This window comes from Pteropus vampyrus, unplaced genomic scaffold (genome assembly GCF_000151845.1).
Source record: "Pteropus vampyrus isolate Shadow unplaced genomic scaffold, Pvam_2.0 Scaffold67, whole genome shotgun sequence".
In the NCBI taxonomy this organism is placed as follows: Eukaryota; Metazoa; Chordata; class Mammalia; order Chiroptera; family Pteropodidae; genus Pteropus; species Pteropus vampyrus.
This window is the reverse complement of record NW_011888848.1, coordinates 6,966,256-6,993,274: the sequence shown is the minus strand read 5'-3', so window position 1 is coordinate 6,993,274 and position 27,019 is coordinate 6,966,256. Positions and strand designations below refer to the sequence as shown.

At 33.7% G+C, this 27,019-nt stretch overlaps 1 protein-coding gene across 3 annotated transcripts in view; it reads right to left on the bottom strand.

Moving 5' to 3' along the window:
• Positions 1-27,019, bottom strand: part of PPP3CA (protein phosphatase 3 catalytic subunit alpha) — a 310,822-nt gene that overhangs the window by 151,060 nt on the left and 132,743 nt on the right. For 2 of the 3 annotated variants that reach the window (XM_023531395.1, XM_011361515.1), the window contains exon 2: positions 479-679. In XM_023531395.1, coding sequence (XP_023387163.1) covers positions 479-679 — 201 coding nt within the window. Of the gene's footprint in view, positions 1-478; positions 680-20,002; positions 20,064-27,019 lie in introns of those variants that run through there. The other variant, XM_023531396.1, reaches the window with a different exon arrangement.

The following is a 27,019-nucleotide window of genomic DNA, read 5'->3' as shown; positions in this document are numbered from 1 at the left end:
TGACTCAGTACTTCTGGGGTGGGCCCTGAGAAATTATATTTTAACAAGTTTCTAGTCATGATGATGATGGTGATTCTAGTCTAGAAAAGACACTTTTGAAAACCATTGCTTTAACTAGTCACTTATTCAACTCCTGTAGAAGCCTTAGTATACTTGGTCTAATCTTTTTAGATAAGTATCTTATGTTCTCTGTACCAGTAAGTTTCACTGACAAATAATACTACTTCTTAATTAAAACATTGCTTTGGAATATTTTCATCTTAAATTGCATGCCACTTTTTAGATCACAATATTATAGACATGTAATGCATGGAATACAAATATTTGTATATATGTAGAGTATCTTTGGTTTAATGTACAGGTTTGACAATAAAAGAGTGGGATGATAAGCTTTCTTAAGACTCACTGGACTTTTGATTTGATGTTAAAAATAGCAAGGTATGGGTACAAGTAGGCAGTCTCCATCCTCAAGACTTACCTGTGACTGGTGCATCAATATCCAGCAAATTTTTTTCCTGTCGAAGAATTGAAGCTCCCTCTGTTATTATTCTCAATGCCACACTCTCTTCCAGCCTGCCTTCCTTCATGAGATGTGCCTTTAAGATATCCACACGAGGTTTCCCATCGTTATCAAACACTTCTTTTGCTGTAAGCCGGTGACTTGGAGGAAATGGGACAGCTGAAAGAGAAAAAGTTAAATTCTTACGTTAGCCAAAAGTGAACAACAAACAATTCAATAAAACCACTAAATATCTATCCTTATCACTAACCACCTATTTACAGTATTTAGAAAGTTTCCCAAATTAAAATGATCAAGGGTTATCAAGAATGGAAGACTCTTTGATTCTAGATGGAAAGTGATAGCTGAAAAGAAATTTACAGTTATTATTTGTCTAGTACTATCTCTTGCATCTAGAAGATGTTGAGTTAATAACAAAAAGGAAGATTTGTATCTGTTAAGCAGTAATCAATTCAGCAAAAGAAAATAGTTCCTGTAGATCCAACCATAACCAACTTGAGCAAAGATGGTTCTCCATTACAAAGCAGGCTCCTCCACTAGGATTAGAGAAATGGGAAAAGGTCTGGATCTGCCTTTTGAGTCACATCTCTGAGTAAACTGATGGACTCGCTGTTTAAAGAGAGATCAGGACTCTGAGAGCAAGAAGGCGAAAACGTACAGAATAATGAACAGGAAATCAAGATTGTACGTGTGCGTACTGAAGGAACATCTTGAACAGTGAGGGGACGGTATGATGTCAGGGATGAGACACAGATATTTAGGAATATGAAACGATGACAAACTCCACTTACTGCTCAGACTTAGAACCAACCATTCTCTTTTCCACACCTGCCATGCCTTCTTAACAGTAAGAAGCTCTCTTGTAGCTACTGTCAATTCTTCACATCTGTGAATACATTTCTCTTCACTCATTCACTGGGGAGAGGTTCAGTAAACACCTATAACGGGCCAGGACATTTCCAAGTCCATGGGCAGAGATGATATCATAAAGGTTAAATTTCTGATAAATGATCAAAAAGGCCCTTTGGTGAAGGAAACTCACTATTTTTCTATTTCACATGAGGGTTCATTTACTGGACAATTCAAGTCTGTTAGAAACATCTGGAAGGAGCATAAAAGCAGTTTCATGTAATTTTCATCTGCCACATGCATTATGTTACATACGCAAGAACATTTCCTTATGATGATTCTGCTCTTAAAAAAAAAATGATATTAAGGGATAATCCTGGTCCTCTTACTTCCTAAAAGTGTCTCAAAGCAGCAAGATTTATGGTTGAACTAGGTCAAGAAATTTTGTGCAATCTAATAGCACAGATTAGTTATGCAAGGGAAATAACTACTTAAGAGAAAAAAAATCAGGAAATGAACCTGTACTAGTGGATGCATGTTTGAACTTCCTAACAATCCAAGCACATCTATTTAACTATGCTGCCAGAATGAAGTGGAAGGGCCAGACCCAGTGGATGAGCATATGGCTTTCGGGGTCAGATGAACCTGGGACAAGCCTTGGCTCTCTGCTCACTTACCAGTTGTATGACTCTGGACAAGTTAAAACACCTCCTACGCTTTCTGTTACCTCACCTGTAAAGTGGGGATTATATCTATCTGAAGATTGTTATAATAACTAAAGTAAACAGTAATAGTAGTAACTAACACATAGAGCGTGTTTATTTTATGACAGGCAATGTTTGGGTAATAAAGTCAGACAGAACAGTAAAGTTGTAAGATGAGTAAACCATATGTATATGTGTTTATATATAAACTTATTTAGTCCCCGTAACATTACTGTGAGAGAGGAACTTGATACTCAAAAATATTAAGCACCTTGCCCAAGATAATCACATAGAGATTTATACGTAGACCCATTGAGTGTAACCTCCAGCAGTCCGATGCCAGTGTATCTGTTTTAACAACTGCACTAGTTTACTTCCCAGAAAGTACTTAAGACAGTGGTGCTTAATAATTAAAAAGTGATGAGCAAATCACATTTTAGAATTGAAATTCTAACGAATACTGAGAGGTGTTTCCTAAAATATTGCTTTTATTTAAAAAAATTATTCAGGGGCAGCTGTTATTAGAATAGATATATAATCAAAAACATGATGTAAGATGAAAGACAAGATGTATATGCCAAAGCATAGTGTGAAATAAGAAAAAAAAATTTAAGAATTTGATTAAGAGAAAAAAGAAGAAAATTAGGTCATTAGACTTAAGGCACTTAGATTTTTTTGCCTTTTCTCCCTTTTTTTTTAAATTTTATTATTATTATTTATGCCTATAGTACCTGGTCTTCCTAGGTGGTCTCCCATCCAAGTATTAACCAGACTCGACCCTGCTTAGCTTCTGAGATCAGAAGTCAGAGGCTTATCCAGGGTTGCATGGCTGTAGAGCATGGACCGTGGCTCCACTGGGGCGCGAACCCAGGACCTTCCACGTGTAAGGCAGCCGTGCTAACTGCTACACTATAAAACCACGTCCTCTCCCCCTTTTTCTTGCCTAACTAACACATATGCTTGTTAAGAAAACATGAAAACATGTTGATGGTCACATTACTTTACTTAGTTCTTCACATATGGTTTGAAATTTTAAAAAAAATCTTACCTGGTGACTCCTCGAAATTCCCTAGATTGAGGACAGGGGGTGATGGAAAGGGAGAAACTTCAAAAAGACACGTGGGGTAAAAACGAGAGCTGATTTTTCTTTAAGTGACTTCCCAAGATATGAGTTGGACAACTATGAAGGCTTACGTGACTCAGCAGAACCATCAGACAAGAAATGTGGGAGCATCGAAGGCTGATTTACTGTCAGGCAGATAAAAGCATTGGGTCTCTATCACTCATGTACTAACTAGCTTTATTAAACTAAGATAGACTAGAATATTAACCTTAAAAAAGCCCAAGCATTTAAGAAGGTGAGATGCCAAAAGGGAGCACCCCAGGAGGCATCACCTTCATGCATTAGACTTTCTCTAAGTCCCTAGACTCTCTCCAAGGCAAAGATCACTGCAATAACAGATGCTCCATCCTTCATTGCCAATCTCTTACCTTCCAGTAATTGCTAATCCTAAGGTAATTGGCTAAGGTAAAGCCACCTGCTTTGAGATATTGGCGCTGGTTCCAAATAAACAGGAATGAGAAGAGGAAAAAGGCCAATCAGAGGCAATGTTTTCAGTTGGATGACAGGGACACTGGTGAGATGGGACCCTTTATCAGTTAAACAGATGGTAAGGCACACAGGGAACCAAAATGAGCAGCGATGATGTCGAAGATCGAACACAGAGATGCTGTCATCCAGAGAGAAGTATTCTGGCACAAAAATAAGAGTAGGCTAATATTTGTGTATTTGTGCACCCTTTGGCTTCATAAAGAAAATACCAGCCTTACAAAGGTCACATTTATTTGCTTTCTCTGTTCACCTAGAGTCCTACATGCAGACTTGTGCCAAATATTGAGCAAAAATACTTAGACCAAAGAATACAATGTGCTTAGTAAACATTTTTTTCATTAACTTGTAAAATAGCTATGCTTGATACAATAAAATTGGATATGGTGTTACAATAGATATTTTAGAAGCATTCTAAAAATAGAAACCCTCTTAGCTTTCTCCACTTCACAATTCCCACTCAACATCATCTTTTCCCCTCAAATACAACAGCGAGTAGCTAAAATTTGGATATGTAAGTCCTTGATTGACTCCTGACAAACCACCACTGAAGGCTTTAAAAGGCAAACAACATACTAGGCTAGGATCATGTTCCCATATGACTGACAGTGGAAATCTGGCAGAGACTGATTTCCAATGAACAGTATATGGTATTGTTTCTTTTCTATTTGTTGTTGCCACCAGAGATTTCATCTATCTGATACAGAAAAAGGTTACGAGTCTGGGAACCAAAACCATGTGTCTCCATTATTATCATCTATATACCAGTTTTTGAAGTTGCTGTCAATTATGCATTCACCAGCAGAGAAAGACATTCCAAGTCAGAAAGCCTTGTAGACAGGGTATTCCCAGCCCTTAGTTCTGGGACTATGGGACCACCCCTCAGAGAGAGTCAGGGGTCTCCTCCTACAATCTAGGCTCTCTCAGATTCAGACAACCACTGTGTGCCTCAGTAACCACAGTGGTCTGCTGTTAACTCTGAGTATCTGAGATTTCTGTTCCTCCAATCTGAGCCACTTTAGCCACTATTGAGGGGATTCCTACTATTTGATAGGAAATATCCAAGAATCATTGTCATGGTGATACCTTCACTGGGAGGAACAGCAGGATACCAGTCGCCTGACCTCTTCCTGGAGTAACTGTCATAAATGCTGACAAGAGAGAATCACAGACTTAAGAACATTTAGCCGAGTGATTTTTTCAAAACTTTGTTTTGCTTTAAAACAAACTTGTTGTTTTTTTTCCCTCAAACAAAATGATATCTGGAAATTCAAGGATATCCAAAGGGAAAAAGAGCCTAAAGCAGCTTGCTTGCCTCTCTCCTCCCCTAGGATGGCTCACAAAAATCTAAGGGTTCTTTGGAGCAAAATTAGAAAACTCAAAATTTAGACTGATTCCTGTCCCCTCATATTAAAGAGGAAATTAAAGCCCAGAGGATAAGTGAACTGTTCAAGGTCAAAGGTCAGTGGCAAAACCAACGCTAAACTTTAGGTTTCCTGGTTTGTACTCCAGCACTTCACTCTCCAGATTTGCTCTATCCAGTATGGAAGTGACAATACATGTATGGTTGCTGAACACTTGAAAAGTGGCTACTACAAACTGAGATGTGCTGAAAGTCTATGAAATGCACTGGAGTTAGAACACGACATAAAGAAAAAAAAACAAAAGAATGTAAAATAATCTCATTAATTTTTTATATTGATTACAAATTGAAATAATAAAGTTTGGGATATATTGGGCTAAATAAAATGTATTATTACTATTAATTACACCTATTCCTTTTACTTTTTTAATAGAGCCAGTAGAACTTTTAAAATTGCATAAATGGCTTCTTATTAGATTATTGTTGAACAGTGTTACATCCTTCCCAACAAGTAAATGAGAACAGGGTGAGTAAAAATTAATTCTTTAATCTTTCTTCTCTTCCAGCTTTGGTTCCTATAAAGCTTCAAACTATCGCCAAACTGGCTGCACATTGGAATTGCTTTTAAAAACAAATGGTGCTCAGGCCCAACCTTAGAGATTTTGATCTAAATTGTCTACCGGAAGGGTCAGGGAAGTGTCATGTTTTTAAAGAAACCCAGGGTATACTAATATGAAGTCCATATTTGGATTCACTGACCTATATCATAAGTAAAGGCATATAAGACACCAGGCAGTTTAATTTCCCCTGCCCCCCAACAAGCTCCACAATGTCAATCAACCACAGCAGATGCAATGTCTTTGCAAGTCCAGACACGTTTATATCATCCCTCTCTGTAATCAGAACGTGTACAGAAACAGCTCTCATCCCATATTTCATGTGGCTACTGTCTGCACAAGGACTGTCTAAGTAACTTATGTCAGCACATGTTAAGAGAACAGCTTACGGGTATCACATGTCAGACACAACTTAAAACACATTCTGGCCTGACGTCCACGGACTGGCATTCCATCTACTCCCCCATGGACACTTGTATATGTCACAAACGACTATTCTCATCAAACCATATCAACCAACCAATCAATCATCGAGCACCTATTAAGTATCCACCATACTCTGTATTCCATGGTAGGCTACGAGAAGGGAAAACGTGAAGTAAGCGATGGAGAACATAAGCAGACCAGACTGTGAAGAGCTTATCATGTGGTATAATTATTACTTTTTTCTTGAGTATCTGGAAAAGTGTTAAACTGCAAAAGCGAAGAACAAAATTTTGTTTTTTTTAAAAAAGGAGGAGACAATGTAAGCAGTAAGAATAACTTCTTTCTCTACCCTCTCAGGGTTATACCTGTGTTCATAGACACTCTTAGATGTAGTTGCACAGTTCTTTTGTTTAAAGTATATAATAAATATCTAATTTTTCAGATGACTCCAGAAGATGAGGCTCTGTTTTTAAGATAAGTAATAAAAAATAGAACATGCTCATTGTAAGATACAATATTCTAGCTAAAATATACAGAAGTAATTCCATCATCAGTCATTAGAATATGTGAACTCTGATCCTAATTCTCAATAAAGAGTGACGGGATCTGTAAAAGGAAACATTAGTGACTTTTCACTAAATTTTGTTTGGGTTGAAACATTGAGCAGTTAGGCTTGGCTTATATTCTTCTGGGTTTAAAAAATTCTATCAGTATGGGGATACATATTTGTTCATGCATATAATGTCTATATGCAAAGATACGCAAACCATATTGTCTATGGGAGAGAGAGCTTAAAAATCAACCACAGCCAGCCTCCAAGAAAAACTATAGGAACTTATTTGTTAGGGTCCTATTTATGCTACTCCTGTAGATAAACTTCACTTGTTTGTTTAAACATCTCTGGCTTTCATTATCGATATTAATGCCTGTCAATTTATAACATGCTTGCCCATCTCATGTGGTCGAATATTAATTTCGTAAACAGAAACATCCAGTCCTACTTAAGCTAAAAAAAAATTCTTCACAGTAGGTCTATAAATAAAACTCCAATTTACTAATTTACTGGTATGCTTTTTCCTACTGCTATGGTGACCTTGTTCACCTTAACAGAGATCTCTTTACCCACCCTTTGAATACTACCACACAAATACTGAACCTTCAGTGAACTCAATTATTAGACACAATCTGTGCACTGATCATTTCACTAGCAAACTGAACACCTCATTTGGTTGTCCTTAATGTTTACATGCAAATGTAGCATAATGGTGTTGTATGCACTATTTCCAAAAGTATCAATAAAAGGACACTATGGTACTCAAAACATTTATTAAAATAAGTGAACTTTTTTCCCTCGGCTTACAAAATATTTATTATACACACCATACTTTCTGAATCTAAATCAGAAATGTGCTACAAGCAATTCTTTAAGAAAGATCAGACACTAATTAAAGGAATTACTGTTCCAATGACAAAAGATTAATAATTAATAGGTGAAAATGAGAACTTAATAGTACAAATCAGGGTCTCTTTTATTATCTAAACTTCAAAATTATTTTCATTTTTAACATACTTACTGATATATAGCTACTTCTTACCCTTTGCATGTAAAGCTTTTCTTATTTTCTAGTCACTATGCATTCTTGAGACTAAGGACTCAAGGGCACAGGAATAGGTGACGGGCCACAACCACCTTCACATGTAGTCTTAGGCACTTCTATCACAAAACTCCATGGAAGTTTTGATATTTTGGTTAGTTTATTTAATTAGTAGAAAAATTAAAAGTGGCTTACATAACAAATTATGTAATAATGATTTAACATGAAAGACTGACAAAAGCTTTAAGTTTCAAATATTTCAGCATTATTAAAAAAACTTAAATAAGATTTGATTTTTTGTTGTTAATAAAAGAAGACACATGCACAAGTCCAGCAATTAACATGGGGGTCATGCCAATTAAATTATTTTATACATGTACACGATAGAAGTAAAATTATATTTACTGGTTTTGATAGATAATAGTGAATGTTTAAACTAAAATTTTTAATTAGATATCCAATATTTTAATTTAAGTATTTAAGTTAAATACTTAAATATTTTAATTTAATATAATTGAAAATGTGTTGTTTTATAAGGGTCTACTCTATAGTACTTTTTTACTTAAAAAATATATAGCTAGCTATATTCAGTTATACAAGTAGGTACACCAACTATACTGGATCTCAGCACAGGATGAAGTGATTACAGCAATATATTCAACAAATAGTATTTACAGAAATCTCTAGAATAGCAAACTTACAGTAATGCATCAAATTCTACTCACTGGGATAAGCTTAAACAGATGAATTTTTATTTATCTTTGGTCTTAAACGTTTTCTTTTTCTCTGGAGAAATATCATAGGAACAGATTAAAATGAAGAAACAAACAAGATACTTGAAGGCAACATGGATTTATTTCCCAAGTGAACAGGTCCCTTTGAACATGATAATTATCTCTTAGAAATGAAGACTATCCAGGGATTCTAAAACTTTATTTAACCCAAGATACATTTTACCATTCTGAAATCCTCAACTCCATGGCCTAAGACATGAAATAAAAGCAAAGATTTAATCTTATCGGAACTATTTGATCAGAAATTCCTTAATAAATATAAACTTTAGAAATCTCTGTATTAAAAATAGAAAACCTGTAAAATATATTTCCCTTCGTAGTCTTCAATCTTAAACTTGTAAGTTGATATTAAAAAAAAATCAATCTATGCCCACACACTACTCTTTCCTTTCAAGTTCATCATTTAGCTTCTAGTTGCCCACACTGTTTCTATGCCCACATGCCCACCCACAGTCCCCATCCCCTGCAGTTAAAACACCTACGGGCATCAGAATAATTTTTTTTAAATGAATACATTTTCTCTTCTTTGAAAGGTCTTGATGAAATGGCAAATCTATGTCCCAAATGATATCAAATAATGTAAATCATAAGTGGCAATTTAAGGACGTTACCGTGTTTGCATATGAAAGCTGATTGTTTAAAAATAATAGTAAATTTGGCAAAAAGCCTTGTTTAAAAATAATAGTAAATTTGGCATAAAGCCTTATATCTATGTGCCACAGTAAAACAAAGATCGAAATATTGTGCCTCAGAGTCACCCTCCTGAAAGCCAAGGGCAGGAGCTAAATTCCCAGGTGCACAGTTAATTCCCCCTGCCCTGGCTCTGTGCTCCTTACTCTCCACAGGCTTCATAGAGAAACATCAGGTCCTCTGGGCCTTTCCAGGTTTCAGTAACGCTTACACTGTTTGCTCCACTCTGAGGACCACCTCTGCTCTCCTCCACTCCCTCTGGTCCGCCGTGTCTAAGAACTACCCACTCATATGAATAATAAAGAAGCATACGTGAGGTCCCAATGCTTAGTACCTCAAATATATACTTCCCAAGTCATAATCTTCACACATCTATTAAAATATTAGAATGCTTTAGTGAATACCACCTACAATTGTATCCTTTCAAACTTCATTTTCTTTTATGTTTAGAATGTATATCAATTTTGATTTTAAATCAAACAAGAATTTCTTAATCTATCAAGTGGAAAATAGCCAATTTCATAATAAAGCTGCAAAAGACTGCATTGCCTTTGTCAATAAAAAGCCACTGTTAAGAATATTCCACTCATATAAAGCACATTTTGTGCATAAAAGAGATTCTCAAATAACGAGGTCCAGGATTATGTCAACTGAAAATTTACAGATAATGCCAAATTTCACTCTTTAAATGAGCCAATCGATACTCACAACTCAAAAAACATCAGAATAATTAAGTACAACAACGATTAACAATCAAGTTCCTTTGAAAGTCTAGTCCACTGCCTAGGCATTTGATAGATATTCAATCAATGTGTTTTTGAATTAGTCAAAAAAATATAGAAACATTTTTTTTTCTCCTTGTTCATTCAGAATATGAGTAAAATTCCTGTGGTACTAGAAGTTCTTTAAGAAGAGAGAGTAGGAAAAAAATGGCCTTGTTCAGATCTAAAAGTGTGTAATTATAAAAAAGATAGCCAATAGCCAAAATAACTCAGAAACTGAAATCTTCATTTAATAAATGTCTCTTTTAAAGTACTCATTACAAGATAGAGACCATGGATGCCAGGTGGTGGGGTGGGAGCTAGCGGCCCACCCCCAAGATAAAACAGATATCATCTAAAAGTGAGCATAAGAAAACTGAAAAAGAGAGGAAGAAAAAATCACTACAAAAAGTTTGAAGTACTAAATGTTTTTAATCCCATATATGCATACAGGATTATCAATGAAATGTACTATTTCTGATGTAAAAGGCACCCAATAACAAAAAAAATAATATTGCATCAGTACAGTAAGTACTCATAAGGTACTATCCCATAAAATTTAAGAAAGCAGTTCAAATATTTCCTTTAAAAAGAACATTTTTCTAGGTTCTAAGAATGCTATTAATATATACTTATTGAAGAATGTGTCAGTAAAAAATGCTTTTTTTTTATTGTTAAACTTGAGATATCTGAGACTTATTAGACTGTCACTTTCTCAGCAACTCTCAGTATTAGAAGTAGTCTAGGAGAAAGGCCTCCTTTCTCCTCTTTTTAGTATCTGCTTGAGGAATTATCACTACCAGTCAGAGCAAATCCAAATCTTACTAGTAAACACAAATGAAAAATTTATTGTGAAATGCAGCTGCCAAGAATAGCTAAAAACTAGGTTATCTAACTCACGCTAAGCACATATACAATAACAGAGCAACGTCGTCCCCGTGATATATGACTTTGGGTTATGTTTCCCCAAAACATCCAAAAAGCTTCAGTTCCATAAATTTGTCACTGTCCAAATTAAAGACACTCATTTAGGCATGATGGTGAGTCATTTAGGCAGCACTATGAGTGTTTTTGTTAAAGTTATAAGTGCAGAGTTCACAACTGGCAGACTAGAAATATAGTATTTTTTTTAATGATATTATTTAAAATCATTCCTTGCCTTAAATTCCCACTCAAGAAATAATTATGATTAAATGCAGAACTACCACCAAGTTAATGTAAAATGTAAGATCTAGGCTATGTCCCAACAAAAGTATCACACACACACAAACACACAATCGGCTGTTGTATATTACTCTTGTGTGTGTGTGCGTGTGTGTTTTAAGTCCCTTGATACATAATAATATCCCACTTATTCAGAGTTCTGGTTCCCATCACCCTCACCAACTATAGTACAATCACTCACCCGAGAGATTAAAAAGAAATTGAGCAAGGGTGAGAACACTCACCACAAAATCTATGCCCTTTACTCCACAGGAAAGAAATAGAGCCATTCTCAATAAATTGAAGAGAAAAGGATGATGGTCTGGCATAATCGAACATACATGTATACAGTTCCATATTTCACAACAGCCTTAGGGAATATCAGGGCTTATCCATGGTGTTTATGATGGTATACATTCCACATTTCATACATGTCTCTTAATCTAGATAAACAGACAACACACTGTTACAAAGAGGAAAAGGTGTAACACGGTTTTGATATATTCTCATTAAATAGAATTTTTAACTGACTTAATGTTTAAAAAACAATTATATCCACTGATATGATAGTTTCACTCTCAGTGAATTATCTCCCCCCATGATCATAGCACACAAACAAAGGTTTCTATATATTGTCCATTCCTTTTGAAATAAAATTCAAATCATAAAAAAAAGTCCTCATTCCCCAAAGAGTACATTCAGACATTCTTAACGAAACTCAATATAGTCTTTGATTTGCTAATACTCTAGATGGTAGGTATGTTTTTTGAAATGATATGTAGAATATATACATTAAAGACTAGAGAAAGAAAGATGTCATAAAAATTCTACTGATTCCATAAATACAAACTAACAATAATATCCTTTTATAAGCCTAAAGTCTAAATAAACAGAGAAACCTATGAAGTTGTTTTTCTGACAATATTCTTCATATTATCATTATTTTTGAGAATATTTACATTTGTACAAAGAAATAATTTTACAAAAAAATAATTTATACTTTTGCAATGGAGATTTCAACAGTCCAAAGTGCAATAAAAGTTCAGAGAAAATTAAAGGAAAAGAAGAAAGAAAGAAAACAATTGGTTTTCATCACTTGAGGAAGATAAATTTGAGTTCAGCTCAACAAGTTGCCAAGTTAGATTGTATTTTTTTATAAAAAGCAAAATCCTAAATAGCATGTGAATTTTACTAGAGCAATTTCTCATAGGGATTGGCAAAGCTTACTCCTCACATAGCCCAGGGGGACTCAATTATCATTCACACCAAATAATAAACAAAACAAAGGATAATCAGTAAGGAAACCTCTTCTGAACTCCCTTACCTCTAGACTATTAATTACCCTAAGGGTTTCCATGCACAAGAGACAAAAATGTCTGTCCTAGAAGCAGACAGAATCTTGAATACGATTCTCCACAAGAGGCCATTTCAGCTGCATTTTTGAAAATAGGATTGCTCTTTTTTTCTTTTTAATGCAAATAATATTCCCATCCAAGATACGGCCATTCAAATAACAAATGTTCATAAACAAACACAGAACAATGTAGATCACTGTAGAGACTACATACTGGCTGCAAGGTCTATCACCACCATTTTACTCAAGGAACAAAGGAAGAAAATTACAGGAAATTTCACGGCAATCATTTATTTAGGTACATTCATTCAGGGAGGATACAAAGTTGATTAGGTCACCGAGAACTCGCCAAATTTATATTTTGTAAAAGTTGGTAATCAAAGGACAGGCATCTAAAGAAAGAGAATTATTTAAAAAGATGATTAACAAAAGAAAACACAAAACAAACACAAAGTAAAGAAAAACCGCAGTTTTTTAAGAAAGCATACAATTATTACAAGGGAGGAAAACCACGCTGTGTAAAGCATCAAATAAATTAGTTTGTGAATTTATTGAAATTCTGTGGCAATTTTGTATGTTGCACAAGTTTATGGGGAAAACCTCACAGTTTAATCGATTCTCAAAAAGGTCCTTGACCCAAAGAGGCTGATTCCCCATGCCCCCTCAATCAAAGCTTCCTCACCATTACTATGGTAACCATTCTTGTCTAATTGCTCAACTACACCTGTATCTGGATTATTAAAATAATGGTCAGACTGTTTCTTCAAATCCCTAGTTATCTCCCCTTAATCCACCTTATCCTAAAACCCTATGCAATTACTAAATATTCTAAGTATTCCAAGTAATGTAATATCTTTCTTCAAGCCTTTCAGAGACAATTAAGGCAAAGGGAATAAAAGTACTAACTCAGAAACCAGACTGCCTGGCTTTACATCACAACTTCACCAACTGTATGATCATGGGAAAATAATTTAACTTCTCTATGCTATAGTTTCCTGATCTGCAAATCGAGGATTAAACAAACAAATACTTGTGAAGTGCTTGGAACATTATTGGCATAGTAAGTACTTCATAAGTATTTGCTATGATTAACAACTGCCTTGCTTATATCCTTCAGCATGCAACCTCCTAATCATCCCTATTCAAATGTCACAACTTCTGAAAAGACTCAGAGCCTGCTTTCCATCCAAACTCCACATCCTGAAGTATTCAATACTTAATAAAAAGTACTTTGATTGCTAAAACACAAGATTTTTTAACTTTGTGTTTGTTTTGTTTCTCTCTTTGCTGCCTGTATTAATTTTCATACTTTTTGTACTCATAAAACACCCCACAAATCATTAGAAGAGTTCCATTCTAAGTTTAATAAATGCATATAAACCTGAAATTATGTATTTAAATATCATTTAACTTCACCCTCTACTATTCTAGTTGAAGAAACTGAGGCTCAAAGAGAATGAAAATGGTAGTGACGATAGTAACCACAAAATAATAATATAATAATCACTGGCACATAGCACTTCTTCCATCACAGACACCATTCTAAACACTTTATATGTTTTAACTAATTGAATGTTCATAAAAATCCTGTGATGCGATGTAGATACTATTATTTTATTTTCCATATGCAAGAACTAGGGCACAAAGAAATTAAATGACTTTAGCAAGCTCGCATAGCAAATAAGTAGGGAACACCGGGGCTCACATCAGGCCCCTGGCTCTAGAGTTGTTTTTAATGCTTGCTGTGGTGCCTCTGTAGATAAGAGGTGACTCATCCACTAATCCAAAGATAATTAAAGGCAAAACCTGAAGTACACACCTAGTTCTCTGGATTCCCTGAACAATGAATGCTATTTCCTTTTGACTTCACTATTCCCTACCCAGAGTAAACACTCAAAAAGCATTTGTCCAATGATTTACTGATATGTGATTCACATCTCATCACAGAATTCTCTAAATGCAGTAATATTTATCCTGAATGCAGTTTGCTCCTTGAATATCTTACGCAGTTTGCTCCTTGGCTTTTCTGTCTTCCTCTTTAATTGCTCCCAGTTTTAAAGAGACAGAATATGGCAAGGAACAATTGGTTCACTATTCAGATTGTAAAAGGTATAAGGTCTTTGTTGTAATTTAATTTCTGATGGGTTGTTCCAAAGGCAAGAGGAGCCTCCAAAGAATTTCCACATATGAGCAATGAGTTTGGGTTCCAGCCAAAGCCCAGAAGTTTTCCGTCAGTGACTTTTGGCCGCCTCTCAGACTAGCCTCTGATTTTTTTTTTTTTTTTTTTTGTAAAGTGTGCCTCCCCAGTCTTTACTCCTTAGAAAGCCTGTTTAGTTTTCTTCCCATAATAATTTTCAGCAATATGGAGCAGAATCTGAGTTCTAAATGCTACAATGTATGGTCATTTTGCATTCTAAAGTACCTAATTACCTATCTTCACTTTCTGGCTTTAACAGTTATGTGTCTTAAGAAATCCTTGAGAAACCACAGTTCTCTCATCTGTTAAGATGGAGATATTTACCTCTCGAAAGGCTGTTGAAAGGATTAAATGAGACCATATTGCAAAAGTGCTTAGTGCAATACGTGGTGTGAGGTATGAACTCAGATTTGTTAAGTACGTATATTTGTTATTATTTGTTATTATTATGCTTCAATGAAAGGAATTTTTTTGTTCTATATTTTGCCTGCATTTTGTGGTATAACCTAAAAACTCTCATTTACACTTGGCACATTTATACCTCATAAAAACCCTGAGGATTACATAAATGTCTGTATCATATAGCAGCCTAATAGGAAGGAACTTAATCTGGCCAACTGACATTAAATATGTCCCCAAGATAACTGTCTAATCAAGAAATGTATTCATCATCATGGGCACATATGAAATTCTTACTATGAGCATAATGTGACCTTAGTGGAAGGTTCAGACGAGCAATACACATAGAAGTCCTTCCAAAAACATCAGATTGTATGTGTATAACAGCATTTCCAGTTCTGGGCTAAGAGACATTTTATTAAAAAACATTTTCTGGGGGAACCAAAAAAATGCTTCAGAACATCTATGTTAAACAGGGTTAAACAGGCTTATTTATGACAAGTTTTCTCAGAGATCTGAATATGTTATTGTGTCTTATGACTAACTAGGAAGAAAATCAATCATGCTTCATTTCCCAACTTTTTTCCCTATAAAACTCAGTCTTCCTGAGACATTATGTTTTGTGAAAAACTACTATAAACAAATAACCAATTCAACAATTCTGACATAGTGAGTCAGTCAATTCACACAAACACAAATATTTAACAATAGAGGATATCAGTAAAATTGCCCAGAAATTTAAATCAAAATCATAAACATGTTAGTTGTTTTAGCTAAGGACATAGTTTATTTAGCTATCGATTTCCAAAGTCTCCCACCAAAAAGTGAAAAACTTGCTTTCTACTCACATATCCATTTACTCATATGTGCTTCATACTGAACAGTGTACTACCATGCAATGAAAGTTAAACTCTTTTTAGTCTATAATGCACATATTGTTTATTTAATGATTCATGACTACAGCCATATATTAGTTTAAGTCAAATATGATGTGAAGATACTAAATGCTATTAAGTGTCTTCAAATCAATAATGGGTAAATAAGTTCCTAACAAATTATCTCAATTCAAAATCTCTCTAGCTGTGTTAATCTCACTGTTCTACTAGGCAGGGAGAAATGTCATTTGGAACAAAGAACTATTTTACAAACATAAGATTTTCAATTTTAAAAAATGATATCTGTCTGTATATGCTTTATATTTTTAAAACATTTTCATATGTATGATTTAATTCAATTTCGTAATAATGCTATATGACAGGTATCACAATGTTCACCATTTTATAGATCAAACGAATAAGAAAAATATTTTGCATTACACATTAAAGACAGAGCAGCTAGTGTGTAGGGCCAAAACATAATCCTACAGTCTTGACTCCAAATCCCGTGCCCTCGCCACTGAAACTCACGACTTTAATCTGAAAATGCCTACAAATTACAGGTTGTCAAAGGTACTTGCTATTTCCCTTTAAAAAAGGCTAATTAAAGAAGAAGTAAACCAAAGAATTCCAACCAAAGGAAAGAAATCCTTTGGTTTTTGACAGACATGATTGCCATAGCCGCAGGCACCTCACATGTCTTCCTTCCACGTTCAAAACTCGTGTTTGGCATTCTAGATCTGTGATCTGGAGGGGCAGACCATCCTTTTACATGCCAGTCGTAGATAACTAACACTGTCAATCATTTAATTACAATGAATTTTGTTCTCAAATAAAAGAGTTGCTCCCTCTTATTTTAAGGATTTGTATTAAAGAAGTTTAGGTGATGCAGGTGTGGTTGCCCAGTGCTCTGAAGCCCCATAAACTGGGTTCAGATCCTTTTTCTGCTATTTAATGGGTCTCAGTTTCGGGGTGATTAATCGCACTGTGCTTGAGTTCCCTCATCTGTAAAATACGTATAATAATAGCACCTATTGCACACAAGGCTATTGTAAAGATTCAATAATACATGTCATGTAAAAGCTTAGAACAATGGCTGACATGCACTAAGTGCTCAGTAAGTGCTTACTATTATTATTATGAGACTTGTTAAAATGAGAGCAAAATCAGAAAAACTGTAGTAGCTCCCCAAGTTGTGATTTACCAGGAAAGAGATGAAGAATCATTATAGGCCTTCGTTTTGCGATGATTCCCGTGCCATAAGGTACATTTAGGCAATCAGCATTGATAAATATCTCCATGGAGAAAGTTCTCTATTAGATAAACAAAATTTAAAACTCAAGAATGTGACTCTGCCCATAGCAGAAGAAACTGTAATGGCTCTCTTTTATCAAGCCAGTGTGATCTGGGGAGTGATTTAGGTAAGTTTATTAATGTGACTAGCCAGCAAGATCACCTGGAAGAGTTCATTGAAATAACCAGCAATCAAATGCAAAGAAAATCCAAGTTGTGCTGTGACAGTCTGACTCCATAGAAATCCAAAATCTTTGGCACAGCAATTAGGTACATGCCTACAATCGCCCATAGCAATTTTCCTCCTACTGATTTCTCTTATTTTCATTTAAATTAATATAATTCCTTAGCTAAGAAAGAGAGAAAAATGTTAGAACATAATCTTTTAATCCTAATAGCAATAACCAAGTGTTTTTTCATCCTTATAGAGTAATTATGTATAACTATGTACCTCTTTGCTAAGAAAACTCACAAGTCCTTTAATCAGATTTTATCTTGTATATATATTCACTGAATTGAATTTGCATTGAGGGAATGTCATTTTGCTAAATATAATATTTATATTGCTAATGTTTATAATAATAACATTTATAATTAATCATGTAAATAATGTAAAATACAATAAATAGTACATTTACCAGATGTAATGAGTGCCTTCAAGCCAAGAAGAGAAAATTGTCTTGATAATTTTAAAGATAAATGCAAATTATAAATTAAAGAAAAAAAAAATCTATTCAGCAAGCCAAGAAATATCAAGCAAAATATAAGAGAATATAAATAATACACTTCATTTTCTAAGAAATACTTGTATGTAACTGAACAGGTTATTACCAAAACACAGAATGCTTTAGTTAATACACATTATATTGATTTCTTCCAAACTGTTCATTTCTAATATTAGAAAAGAAATCAAAGTTTTCTCTATTTTCTCCTATACCTAATTACCTATTAACTATCCAGTTACCTATTAAGCAAAACATAATTTCTTCTTAATTTGTTACTATGCAAACATTTTCTTCCCTTTGGTAAAAAAGATAAACAACAGGAAAAAGAAAGAAAGTTCAGTTATGTATTTTAGAAACAAGACTTGATCACCATTATCCGAATGTCTTTTTACACTAAATAAAACTAACCTTCAGTTGTTTTTATTTGAACATTTTTTAAATTCCTAATAAAGTTAACATAATTTGCACCAGAACAAGCCTCATATTGCTGATATACTAAATTTATTCTAAAACATTGCTAATCTATTGAAAATGTATGATACACTTTACTATATAGTACTAAAAAATGCTTGCCATTGAGCAAAGATTTAGAAACATAACACGATCAGTTTAACATAAAAATTGTGTCACAAAAACTCAATAAGAGCAGCACTTAAGTAGTGAAGAAATACAAGACATTCAATAGATGACAGACAGCATCATCACCAAATTTAGAGGATCTTGTATTAAACAAGTGTCTGGCTTTATTAAAAGAAAAGTCTTTTTAAGTCTTGAACTTTTGTGCCAACAATGAACATCTAACAGAAGAATCTAAGAATGAAAGTGCTTTTTGAGGTGAATTTTTTTGCTGACCTGCATACAAAGGAAAGACATTTCACTATCAATAAACTGCACAGCATTATATATGATTTCTCATTCAGAAACATATTATATAGCTATTGTACCATGTCATGGAAATAATAACATGGTCCCCAAATAAACTTCAATTATATAAAGTATTTCCTCTCATTTGCAGAATGATTGACACTGCTCCAAATTAAGGAACTGGTGGTGATAACAAATGAGCACAACCACTTTTTTGAAAGCTGAATTTTCTGCACTTTTTGTCAGTCACGGTGCTAAAAATTATATTTCACCAACTGATCATAGGATTGTGGGTCCTACGTTCCAAAAACATGTAAGTCCTTCAAAATTTTTCTAGAAATGCTCATTCACTACAAAAATGTCCTGTTGATTACAACAGCCTACTTCTTAGCGTAAAATCATCACAGACATTGATGATAAATTATATCAAACACCATTTTGAAAGTGTGGCTACTGAAAAATCCCTTCCCTAAAGTGTGATCCAAATATTAATAATGTATCTCAAATGGTCAGAGAAAATAAAAATGTTTCAGTACTTATATAAGTAAAAGATGCTATTTTGTAGCACAAATCAATTAAATTGTGCTAGCTCTTAGAAATACTTCCAAAATTTGTTGCAGAAATGTGCTACACTAGTGGGTAAACTGAGGCTAGACATTCTGTATGGATTTTATTGATACCTGGAGCACTTTGTTCTGGTGTCAAGAGTTTTGATTATTTGAATTTGAGACCTGTCTTTACCATAACCATATAAAATGAGTGTTTATTGTTCTCACTTGACAGATTTTAAAAAAAGGTTTACTATGTTATTGAAGTTCACTCGAATATTATCAGAGTTTGGATGCATATGCAGGTAAATCTGATTTCAATTCTTTACACTACATCACGCCAAACTATCTAATTTATTGAATAAAATTGGTATTCAAAATAACTTTCACAAAAATATTCCTTTTTTAGACTATCAATTCTAATTTTTTCTATATGCTGGGTATATGAAATGTTTACTGGTCCTTAATTAGCCCACAGAGATTCGGACTCCACCACTAAAACTTCACTTTTGAATTGCTCAGTTTCTTTGTTTGTAAAATGAGGGAATAAACTAGTAGGCTCCAAATTCTTTTCCATTTTGAAAATACACACTACATAAAGGTTTAGAGTACTCACCTCTAATATATAACCATTTCATCTGTTTAACAAACACTAGGGACATTCCTCAGGCTACAGTTTTGGAAGGAACATTTTTAAAAACAGAAATCAGCATAAGGCAGGCCTGTGCATTCATTTGTACAGTGTGGGTATTGCACAAAAGTGTTTGGATGAGTCAGAAACTGAGGGTCAAAAGTGAGTCAAACCCTGTACCTTCTCCACTTCCTGCACAGGGTGGATGCAGGCCAGCCAGTGACCCTGAGTAATGCTGAAGGGATCTACATCTTAATAAAGAATTTGTTTGTCGAGGTGGGACAAGAATATTAATGCAATGGTTCCACTATTCGTCTTTACTTCTGGAACTCGAGGATAAACCTCCTATCCTGAAGAAGAGCTCATTAGGGAGAAGACCTAGTAAATAAATATTGGTGGAAGAAAAAAGGGAGAAAGAGGAGAAAATGACCAAAAATAAAAAAAAAAAGTGTTAAAAGAAAGGAGAAAGTGGAAAAAGGAGAAAGGATTATTAACTAATCTAAGAAAAATTCCTTAAAAATGGCATTATTTTATTGAATAACTTTTTTTTGGAGCTAAAATGTGGGAAAACTGAAGCATACTCTTTCGCCTTCACTGCTGAATTATTTTTTTCCCTTCACTTTAAAAAACAATTTTATTACGACCTAAGATTTCCCATAGCTCTTCAATGTATAAAACATCAACTTTTGTTTTCACAAACACTAGGAAAGCTGAATAAAAAGTACCCACGGTTTAGATTTCTTTCTAGAAACAATTCATTTAAAGAAAACAAAGGAAAAAACCATGTGTAACAATGGAAAATACAGTTCATCCAACATTCAGATAAAATAGGAACACAAATAAGAACATTTCAGTAGTGGGGTTTCACCTATAAAATAAACTGTTTTCTGGGAAAAAGAAACAGATAACTAATGGAGTAAATGAACGTGAAAGCAAAAGTGACAGGTTGGTTTTGAGGGCTGAAATGGGCAGAATTTTTTTTTTTTACTTATTTTTTTAAGTCTCAAATCAGACATAAGCAATCAGCAGCCAATAAAGAATGTTCTCTATCACTATTTACTCTCTATAGGTTTTACTGAATATCCATATGCTCCTGCATATCACAAATAAACACATGGTCCTTTTGAAGAACATCTGCTGGAGATTTGAGTTTATTCATTCATTTAAAAACCTTTTTTAAGTGTCTCTTTGTCAGACACTGAGCAAAGTGTTGAGGAATCAATGTTAAAATTCCTACTTTGCTACAGGGCATCAGAATGGGGAATGATGGAAGGGTGAGGTTGGGGTTCTCGTATTCTCCGCCAAAATCTGATATGCTATAATTTTATCATCTTGTGCATCTTTCAAATTTTCCTAAATATTTAATTAATACGTCTGGAAAGTATATTTAAATAATAATTTAAAAATTCATGAATAATGTGGGCTCACTGAATAAGGAGAAGATAAATTGGGAAAAATGCTATAGTAAGGAATATTTCAAATACACCTGTGTTAATGCCAGCTACCCATGTACACAGCAATCATAACCCAGCTCTCAACAGAAAAGCACAGAAATGCCTATTTGGAGAAAATCTGAAGATAAAGTTAGTGGTTAAAAAAATACACAGAATACTGTTGACATTATTTCTATTAAAAAAACTAATATTATTGCCTCAGTGATGGTCATTACGTACATCTGTGACATTTCCAACTTATACTTCCTTAATGACACCAATATTTTATAACCATATTCTTCTACTTCAGGACAATATATGCATAATATTTTAATAAAATGTTTTCTCCCCTTAAAAAGTATTTTATAGTATTACGAACATTGCACATAAGTAGAAATATAGTTATAAGTAAAGCTTTAGTATGTTATTTTCAAGAGACAGCTTCCAAATCAAATCTTAAGAGTAATATTAAAAACTAGCATGGAAGCAAAGACAGACAGCAGAGAACTAATCTCTTCTTAAAAAATAATTAGACTGCGATGATAAAATCTCATTATTAAGTTAAACACATATTCTCTCTTTTATCTAGCTTTCAGTAGGCCAGCTTGTAAGAAAATATCACTTATACGTTATTTCAAAGGGGAAATTAAATCATATTATTCTGAACTATCTATGATAAACAAAACTTTTATTCCTCGAAGCTCTATTTTCTTTAAATTAAAGCGATCTAAAAGGTAGTCAAGACCTAGAACAAAATGAATATTCAATACACTCGACAGTTTTTGGTACTGTCATCTTGGGAGGGGTCAGTTAAAAATGTGTTCTATGGAACGATGCAGACTAATTTTTTTTAACTGTATTGTATAAGTTGCAAAATGAAATGAGAGAATTAAAACTCAAAGTCAGAAAATTTCCAAATTTCCTTCATGAACGAGTTAAAAATGCATAACTTTACAGTATTAAGAATGGAATTTAACATGAAATGTGGCCACATGAATGCTATTGAACATCCATAATAATCATTTTCCATGAAGTTAGATACTTATAATCATGAGGTCTGATTAGCATGCTCTGGTTTCTTGCATGCCATGTTATCATTATAATCAGAAAACTGGGAGACATTTTCTCCGATTAAATGTAAAACAGATGATCACACTTAGGAAGAAAACATGTTTCACTGACACTTATATAGTTAAGATTACAAATACATATGAATAGTTTTATCATAAAGGAAATCAGATTATTTAGTATCCTAATTTTTTACAAGACCTAAATTATCAAACCCTCTGAGACAACTTCAAAGAACACATTCTTAAAATGATACTATATATATCCAATGCTTTGTTTTCCACAATTACAGCAGGCTTTGGGTTTTCTTTTTCTTTTTGTTTCTTTTATTTACTAAAATAATAGTCCAACGAGAAAGGGAAATTTAACCTATTCCTGTTTCACCAAAAACAGTTCTACTTTTATTTTAATCCTTTTTTAAAAATAATAAAACTAAAATATAATCTCTTAAATAGACAGTATTAACAGTGAATTTTATTTAACAGAATTACTAATGCTTCCTCAGCTGGAGATTAGTAAGTTTTAAAAAAAGATCTAGCTTTTCTGATACCAAGGAAAAATATACTTGTCTCGGTACAACTAGCACTATGAAAACAGCTGTTTTTTTTTTTTCTTAATGTAATTATTCTCCCTACCTACTACATGCAAATGCAACACTTCAGTTATTTTACTTCTTCAATTTCCCAATTTACATGAGGACAGCATCTGTTATCTAATCACCCTCTTGCACATTCTCTATCAATAACTCACATGCTCACACACAGTCAAAGGTTATAGTAAATTACAGCCTGTATGCTAGTCATACTTCAATAAGTTTGATAAATTAACCTGACTGAAGGTCTGCATTATGAAACGTTGGCTAAACCCAAATGACCCCCTTTGCCTTAAATTCCTCCTGCGATTTTATTGAAACAGATTGTCCTGCTTAAAGTAAACCATCATAAAATCCAAGTATTCTATTCCAAATCACCCCGCACCAGTCTTGCATCGGAAATTCCAGCGAAGAGGGAATTTCTATTATCATATATAATGTCAAATAGAATTCAACAATTCTAAGCTAAAATCATTCATATGATAATTTGATAAGAGGAAAGCCTTGCAAATCCCTCCAAAGACATGACTTGCTTCTACTGATTCAAGGTTTTATATATATTTTCCACTAGTTGCTAAGTAGTAGAAAGCACTAATTCTAAGGCTACATTGTATAAAATACGAAATGTGGTGATAGATTATCCAAAGATCATAAAAAGGGCACACTACTGTGCCTCTTATAAAGGACTCACATAGAATTATATGAAATATACAGCTGCCTCTGTAGTTGCTATGCATAATAGATGTAAATAAGTCTATACTAACATTCTTAGTAAAATAATATTTTACATAAATGTAAAAGACTTCTAATCTTGTCAGGTCTGATATATTCAAGGTCATATCACTTATGTGTTTGTTTTAAAGAGAAATCATATTTTGAGAATTAAAAGTTATTCTAGCTAGCATCACTTCACAGATGAAAAAAGAAAAACAAACAAACCAACAATTCCAAATTGGAATTCTAAGTCTTCCGCTCATTTTGCTAAAAACCATGAATGTATGAAACTATTTCAAGTAGCCTACTTTTTGGAAAAGCCACATACAAAATCAAGTCCAATAAATGCAGCCGGCACATGCGTAGAAGTGTAAGGCAAATCTGAGGATCCCGCCTGTCCGCATTGAGAAATGACCACATCACACCAGAGTAGACACATTTCTAATACATAATAATATTTGCAACTCCAAACACATTTATGTTACAAAAATAATACATAATGACTTTAGTTAGTTACTTTTTAAACTGCTTCAAGGAACAAAATCCATTCCTTCTGAAAGCAAAGGCATGTCTTAAGCACCACCTGATAGCCAAGATAATTTAAATTACACATATGCTCTCTCTTCTAGATTATGCTCTTACCACTATCAAAACACACTTAAAAATAGGAGATATCCAACCAAGAGAAGATATCTAACTAATCCTTAGTTTGTTTTTATTTTCTTTACAGATCTACGCTATTGAAATTTTCTCATTTCTTCTCATAGATATAAAATAACCTGTATTTAAATTTAGGAGCCCAGGTTATAAGTGAATTCTGAAAATACTTTAAATCATCATAAACATTTATCAAACTTCTTAGACCACTTGGAAAATCATCACTCTGGTCAGTGTATATTACTTTAGAAGTCATTTGAAGTAACAGCGGCAGCTTTGTGGCAAGCACACTGTTTCACAACCCTGGAATTTCTACTAGCTATTTGCACTGATCTTCAAAGACAAAAGGAGGAGCGGGCATTACGGGGTTCACCAGTTAGGCACCACACTGGGTGCTTCAACATGCATTACCTGATTAGGTTCTCATGGCAAACAACTTTATTAGGTAAAGCTGAAAAACAAAAAGGTCAGACAAACCCTTTCTAAATAATGGGATGGCATAGATATTTGAAATTGATCTTGATATTTGAAATTGATCTTTACAGCCAACATAACAGAGATCTAGTTTTAGAGGAGCATTTTCTGCATAACACTGGGCAAAAAGCTAAATATGCTTGTATTATTTTCCTTAAAAATGAAAATCGAGAGAATACTATTGTAGGAAAAATTATTAAAATTTCTAGATTTAAAAATACACAAAATGCTTGATGTTTTTATTGTTTTTAATTTTCTCATGTCAATATACTTTTCAGCCAAAGCTCTCTTGGAATCATGCATGTGACTTCCTGTCTGCTTGGTTCAATAATATGTAATATTAAGGATGAATTGTTGAGAATTACAAAATCTTTACCTATTGAAATCTTCACTGTTAAAATCTGTTGTTACTTATTCTGATACATCACATTTAAATGTAAATCCATTCCTTCCAACAACCACTGCCATCACCACCACTATCACCAGTATCAGTAAAACAAAAACCAAAGCTAAAATAAGCTATACCAAAAACCAATCTCGGGAGTTATTCAGGAGCTTTTGTTCATTTGTTTTCCCTCTCTTTTCTTCTGTTTTCCTTTGTTATCTTTTGTTTTGTTTTCTCTTTTTCTTATTCATTCTTTTTTCTTTCTACTTTTTCTTTTCTTTTAGTGTAGAAGAGCCAATTAATTTCAAAAAATATATTTGAGAAACATAATAAAAATGGACAGAATTCTTTTCCACACTGAATCAAATATCCAGCTTGTAAAACTTTCCACCCTTAGCCCCACCCCAAACACACATTAAAAATACATTCAATAACAATGGTACACCATAATTGCTCTTTTTAGTCATTGTTTTTCCAATCTTTAAAAATAATATCACACGAAAGATTAACTGCATTTTTCCTTCATTTCTGTATGTGTGAGTAAATGTGCACTAGAGACTGGGCACACTTTATACTCTTTTACATTGTCCAACATCACATATGGAAATCAGATTATTTTTCCCAATTGTTATTTTATTCCAAGGTCATGACTATCTATTGGCAGGTAACCAGGAATGGATGATTCATTGCACTGATGAAAATGTGGTTCATAAAATTATCATTTATATCAAAGATAGGCCAATTGTAGGAGGACAGAATGAGGATCCACTCTTAATCAAACAATAAAACTATGAATGAACATTATTAAAAAGGAATATGCTTAAGCCTATTTAAACAGAGTCATTCTTGTTCCAGTATCTCTGATAAAAGATATGTCCTACATTGAGACACAGATTTCAAGCTGGATTAGCTAGCTGCAAAGACATAGTTAAAATTTAATTATCTATGCCAATTGTTTAGGTCATTGGGGCACGTAATCTAGAAAGTATCTGTATGTGAAAGACAGACATTTGGGTATTTCTGACAGCCCATTAATGCACATTATTTTCAATAAAATTACTACGTCATTCTGAAAAGTCCATTCAGGTCTATTTGCACAGGCTCCCAGACTTGTCAAACTGTTCACATTAGCTCCTGCATTACTCCCATGCAAGAGATGAACTAAGTCATCTCTTAGACTAATGGGAAGATTGGCTTAAATTTGACCTTGGCTCTTTCTTTATAATTAGCTGATTCATTCCCTAGGGAAAAGAGGTAATTAACTTACTGGTTCAGAACTTCCTTAGGAAAAAAAAATGTAACTGATTCACTTAAGAGGGCTTTCCTTTTTTCTGCAGCTCTAATGCAATCTCAGATTTAGATAGAAATGATAATTTATAAAATTCTTTGAAACATATTAGCTCCTTGGCTCCACACAACAGCGCATGACTTAGTTTAGGCCAGAGAGCCCTAAAGCATAGACAGGATAAATGATGATGGCGAAATTATAATGCCACTTACTAGATAAAACAACACTAGAATTCAAGTTTCCTGACTCTCAATTTAGTTCTGTTCTCCTGATTCCACAATGCTATATCTATAAGAACGTTATAGCAATATTTCTAGTATAACAATGTTTCCAATTGAGGTAATATATTAGTAAAGCATTCACCAGACAAAAACACTAAAAAAAAAAAAAA